Source organism: Geospiza fortis, unplaced genomic scaffold (genome assembly GCF_000277835.1).
Source record: "Geospiza fortis unplaced genomic scaffold, GeoFor_1.0 scaffold26, whole genome shotgun sequence".
In the NCBI taxonomy this organism is placed as follows: Eukaryota; Metazoa; Chordata; class Aves; order Passeriformes; family Thraupidae; genus Geospiza; species Geospiza fortis.
In genome coordinates this window covers 325,006-329,732 of record NW_005054425.1, presented here as the reverse complement: position 1 = coordinate 329,732, position 4,727 = coordinate 325,006, and the positions used below count along the sequence as shown (strand labels likewise).

General features: G+C 56.7%; 1 protein-coding gene across 1 annotated transcript in view; it reads right to left on the bottom strand.

Annotated features, from left to right (window-relative positions):
* Positions 1-3,141: 3,141 nt before the first annotated feature.
* MYBPH (myosin binding protein H) overlaps positions 3,142-4,727 on the bottom strand; it is a 10,729-nt gene continuing 9,143 nt past the window's right edge. The window contains exons 10-11 of the mRNA XM_005426818.2: positions 3,676-3,717; positions 3,142-3,351 (exon numbers count right to left, since the gene is read on the bottom strand). Coding sequence (XP_005426875.1) covers positions 3,707-3,717 — 11 coding nt within the window. The 3' untranslated portion in view covers positions 3,142-3,351; positions 3,676-3,706. The remainder of the gene's footprint in view (positions 3,352-3,675; positions 3,718-4,727) is intronic.

Genomic DNA, 4,727 nt, shown 5'->3' with positions numbered 1-4,727 from the left:
TTCAGGAGAAATTAAGTTTGAAAGCCCTTTCTTTCCTCTCTGCAACCAGGGAGAGGTGAGCTGGGCTGAGACATGGGAAGAGATAGGAAAAGACTTCCCATGACATTGCCAGCACCCATAGGGTAGTGAACCCACTACCCCGCAGAGCAAAGGGTCAGTCTCCAGCTCTCAGTACTACCAGAGAGGTAGGCAGAGGTGGGTGTTGGTGAAACCCTTAAGCATAATCCCAGAGAACTCTGCAGAAGCTGCTTTTGCTTCCCCGATGGCTCCCATGGGTCCCAGCAGCACCCACCACCCCTGCAAGCTGTACCCAAGGGAGCATGTCCTCTCCACTTCTCTCTCCCTTTACTCTGGTTTTGAGTCATTTTCCCTCCTTTCTCCTGGCTGTTTTCTGTGAAAAGCAGTAGCAAATCTCTCCCGGGCTGTTCATCTCACACCTCCCATATTGTTCCTTCCCACCCTTTCTGTGCAGCCAAACTCTTTTGACTCAAACATTGTGGGTTAATGCAGACACCTCCACTGCCCAGGAGGCAGGGGGAACATGGATCCCTCTGGGAGCAAGTGGGGGACAGCTACAGGCCACCATGTGGGTGCTGATGCTGCCACAGGGCACTTTGCCACCACTGAAGTTCAGTTGTGGATAGACTTGAGGAGGGGTTAGCTGGATGGACTATCCCTCATCCAGCTCTGGTCCTTCTGGAAGTGCCAGTCCCTCCTCCAGGGCTGAAGCAGTGGTGGAAAATTTTGAGTAGATTTGGATTCTTTTCTTATCAGCGTCCCTTGTTCACCAGGCTCCCACTGGAAGCAGATCCTGTGGCCCTGCCCTGCCCCAGCAGGGTCGTGCTCCTCAGAGGGGACGTCAGCAATGAGCAAAGGGACTGCAGCAAGTTCCCACAGAGACTGGGGGTGCAGAGGGGAGAAGGACCTTGGGTGGGTGAGATTTATGGGTGATTTTTAGCAATGTTGGGAGTGTGCAGCACAGGCATTGGGGCAGCCAGGAGTCCCTTCTCTCACTGCTGCAGCCAGCTCTATTTAGCTCAGAGGGATGAGGAGGGCAGCAAGGAAGAGAGGAGATGAAAGGCTCAGCCACCCACATTTTGCGGGGGCCTTGATGTATTTCCAGGCTCCTGGCTCAGAGAGCACTGGGAACAACCAGACTAAAGCAGAAAAACAATGGCAAGGACAGGAGAAAATCCTTCCCTTAGTCCTCATCACAGTAGAGGGGTCCTGAACACCCTCCCAACCTTCCCATGGTGTAGATGGTGCTGTGCTGGTGCTGAGCCCTTGGGAACAGCAATTCCCCACAGACTTCAGCCCACACCCCCCTCCCAGGCATCGCCAGGTGCCCTGGGGCCAGGGCTGAACCTCTCACATGAGGATGAGGCTTTGGCTCACCCCATATCTGCCCAATGCTCCTCTGCCCAGTGCAGTGACTCCTGTGCTCCCACTTTGCCATGTCCTGTGCCAGCTCTGGCCAGAGCCAGCATCTCCTGGAGAGGGCAGAGGGAAGAGCCTCAGGTCTCGTGGAGCACCAGTATCAGTGGTACCTGAGGATGCTGCAACCCCAGGTTAGTGAGGATGAGAGAGGACCCCAGGCTGAGGCCGTGGTCCCCTGGCTCTGCAGCACCTTGCCTTCAGATCAGTGCTACTGTTTGCTCAGCTCTGACTCCCACTTGCATCTTATTTCTGCTGCTTTTCTGGAACTGACCCTTTGGCCTGATCCTTGCTAAGGTAACCAGGAACCTGGCAACTGGGATGCTCATAAATTAAAGGGCATATGAATAATTGCTTCATTAAAAATAGCATAAAGTGTATTTTTCCACTCTGTGCTCTCCAGACCTGTCCCTGAGGGGGAGCCCTCACTAAAAGTGGATGTTGTCACCCACTTCCATCCCCTGTGGGTTACAAATGCCGTCTGTGCTCTGTAGGACTGAAATAAGGGCCTGGAAAGGGCACAGCATGCAGCATGACAGAGTCCTGGAGATCAGCTCACAGCCTGCTTCCACACCCTGTCCCTGAAAGAATCTCTCTGGCCAAGGCCACATGCCCGGGTACCAGGGACACCCTCAGCAGTGTCTGGGCTGGGTATGAGCATGCTGGGGAAAACAGGCTCTGCACTTGCCAGCTGGAACTGCAGCCTCTGCTCCGGCACATTACCACCAGTACTGACCACCTCGAAATTCCATCCTGAGAAGCAGTGGGATAAAATTAATCCAACAATGCCCTCTGATGGTGGAAACAAACAACCCTGGTGTGAACAGTGCACCTGGCATTACTGAGCCTCACGGGACCAGCAGCACCCCGCGGACTTCATCTTGGGCTGTAGGTGCCTGGGAACAGATGGGGACAAAGCAGAGGGGCTGCAGGAGAGGTGGTGCAGAGAGGGGTTTGATTAACCACAGGCACTGCCCAGCTTTGCTCTCCATGGCACCAAGGGTGGGATGGGCTCCAATCTGTGGGTACCAGGCTGGATTTGCATCTACACTGGCAATTCCAGGGCCAGCCAGGACACAGGCAGGATATGAGTCTGGCCTCATGACAGAGCTGCCACACAGCTGGGAGAGCTCCTACCCTCGTGCCCCCAGACTGAGGGGGGAGGCAGTGCTGGTGGAGAGATCACCCCACGCTGCTGGCCCCAGGTAACCTTGTGTTCCATGGGTCCCTCCGGGCTCTGGTGACCCCCAGTGTCTGCCCCGAGCTGGCCCAGAGCTCAAGTGATAACTCACCCTGCACACGAGCCACCAGCTCACAGGGATGAGTCCCTCCTCTGGGTAAAACATCAACGTGTCCTGTCACCCTGGGGAGGCGACAGCTCCTGGCTGGATCATTGCCTGGCTGGTGTGGATAAAAAAATTGTGCTTCAATAAAGAAGCATTAAGATGCCGCAACATTGATGTGGCATTTGTTTTTCCCCAGCCAGAATCATTCCCCTGCTCCAGAAGGAAATCTTTCCGCATTCTCTTTCTCTTTGTTGGGCTCCTTCTGGTTCAGTAATCTCTCTATGTGCTGGTCCTTCCTTTCCAAGCTCAAAACCCATCTCCTCTACCCTTGGTTGGGTGGGATCCTACATGACTCCAACAGCAGCCCTGGCACCTCTCCACATCTCCCCACCCAAGCCAGCCCCACAATAAGCAGGACAGAGGTGTTTGGTGGCTTTTATTAGGACTAAAGCTCCTCAGCTGGGTTTGTTTTATTGTCACAGCTAATGACAGGTTCAGAGAGGGCCATGCCACGGCAGGCTGAGGTGCAGCCCCCAAAGCACTGCCGGGAAGGGGCAGTGCAGCAGGCAGCAGAGATCATGGCCAGGGGCACAGCACCGGCCCCACCACGCCTGGCACCTGCAGGATCCACCTGGGAAAAGGAACGAGATCCGAGTCCTGCAAGGGCACCAAGAGAGCCCTGGTCAGGGATGGGTGGGAAACATGTCCCTGCCACAGCTCTAATGCAAGACAAACCCAGCCACATTTACAGCCCTCCCTCCCCCTCACCAAGGGACAGGTTTCCCTCAGGTTCATCACCCCATCCCACCCATGCATCTCCAGCCATGGGACAAGGAAGATCTGAGCTGGGACTCCATCATCGGGTGACAAGGGCTAATCCAGGACATTCAGCCCACTCCAGCCCCCCTGATGTGATCCACCTTCCCTCCATCCTGGTGCCTCAATTCAGACCTACCTTGCTCTTTGTCTTGTCCTCCAATCTGTCCTCACTTGGGCACTGTAGGAGAGCACAGGAGGCAAAAACCCCTTGAACTTCCCTTGTCTTACTCCCGTTTTGACTCCCAAAAGTGCTGGGTGCTCACCCCAGTGTGCACCAGCACATCTCAACCCTGCACACACCTACTCCAAGCAATCCCACACTCCACCATCACTGCCTGCTCCTGGCCAGTGTCCCCGAGGTCCCAGCCAGGGTGACTCCCAGGTGCTCTGTGTCCCCAGCACAGTGCCCAGCTCATCCTCCTTGGCCAGCTGGGCTGCTCCCCCAGTGTGGCCAGCAGGGGAAGGGGGATTCTGCCCCAGTGCCCCACTCAGGTGAGACCCCACCTGCAGAGCTGCCCCAGCCCTGGGCTTCCAGCACAGGAAGGACCTGGAGCTGCTGGAGAGAGCCCAGAGGAGGCCATGGAGCTGCTCCAAGGCCTGGAGCTCCTCTGCTCTGGAGCCAGGCTGGGAGAGATGGGGGTGCCATGGGGGTACCTGGAGAAGGGAAGGCTCTGGGGAGAACTCAGAGCCCTTTCCAGTGCCTAAAGGGGCTCCAGGAGAGCTGGAGAGGGACTGTGGACAAGGCATGGAGGGACAGGGCAAGGGGGAATGGCTTTTCACTGCCAGAGGGCTGGGATGGATGGGAGAGTGGGGAAGGAATTGCTCCCTGTCAGGGTGGGGAGGCCCTTGCCCAGGTTACCCAGAGAAGCTGTGGCTGCCCCTGGATCCCTGGAAATGTTCAGGGCCAGGTTGGACAAGGCTTGGAGCAATCTGGGACAGTGGAAGGTGTCCCTGCCCATGGCAGGGGGTGGGACTGGGTGAGCTTTGAGGTCCCTTCCCACCCAGATCATTGCTCTGTTGAGAGCCCCTGCTCAGCTGCACTCAGGATGTGCTGGGTCAGTGCTCCTGGAGGGTCCAGAGCAGCTCCCACAGAGCTGAGCACTGAGCCTGTGCCCCACACCCTGTGCCAGACCAACAGCCCTGGAGCTTCCACAGGGACTGGGGTGCTGGGGTTGCCAGATTGGAACT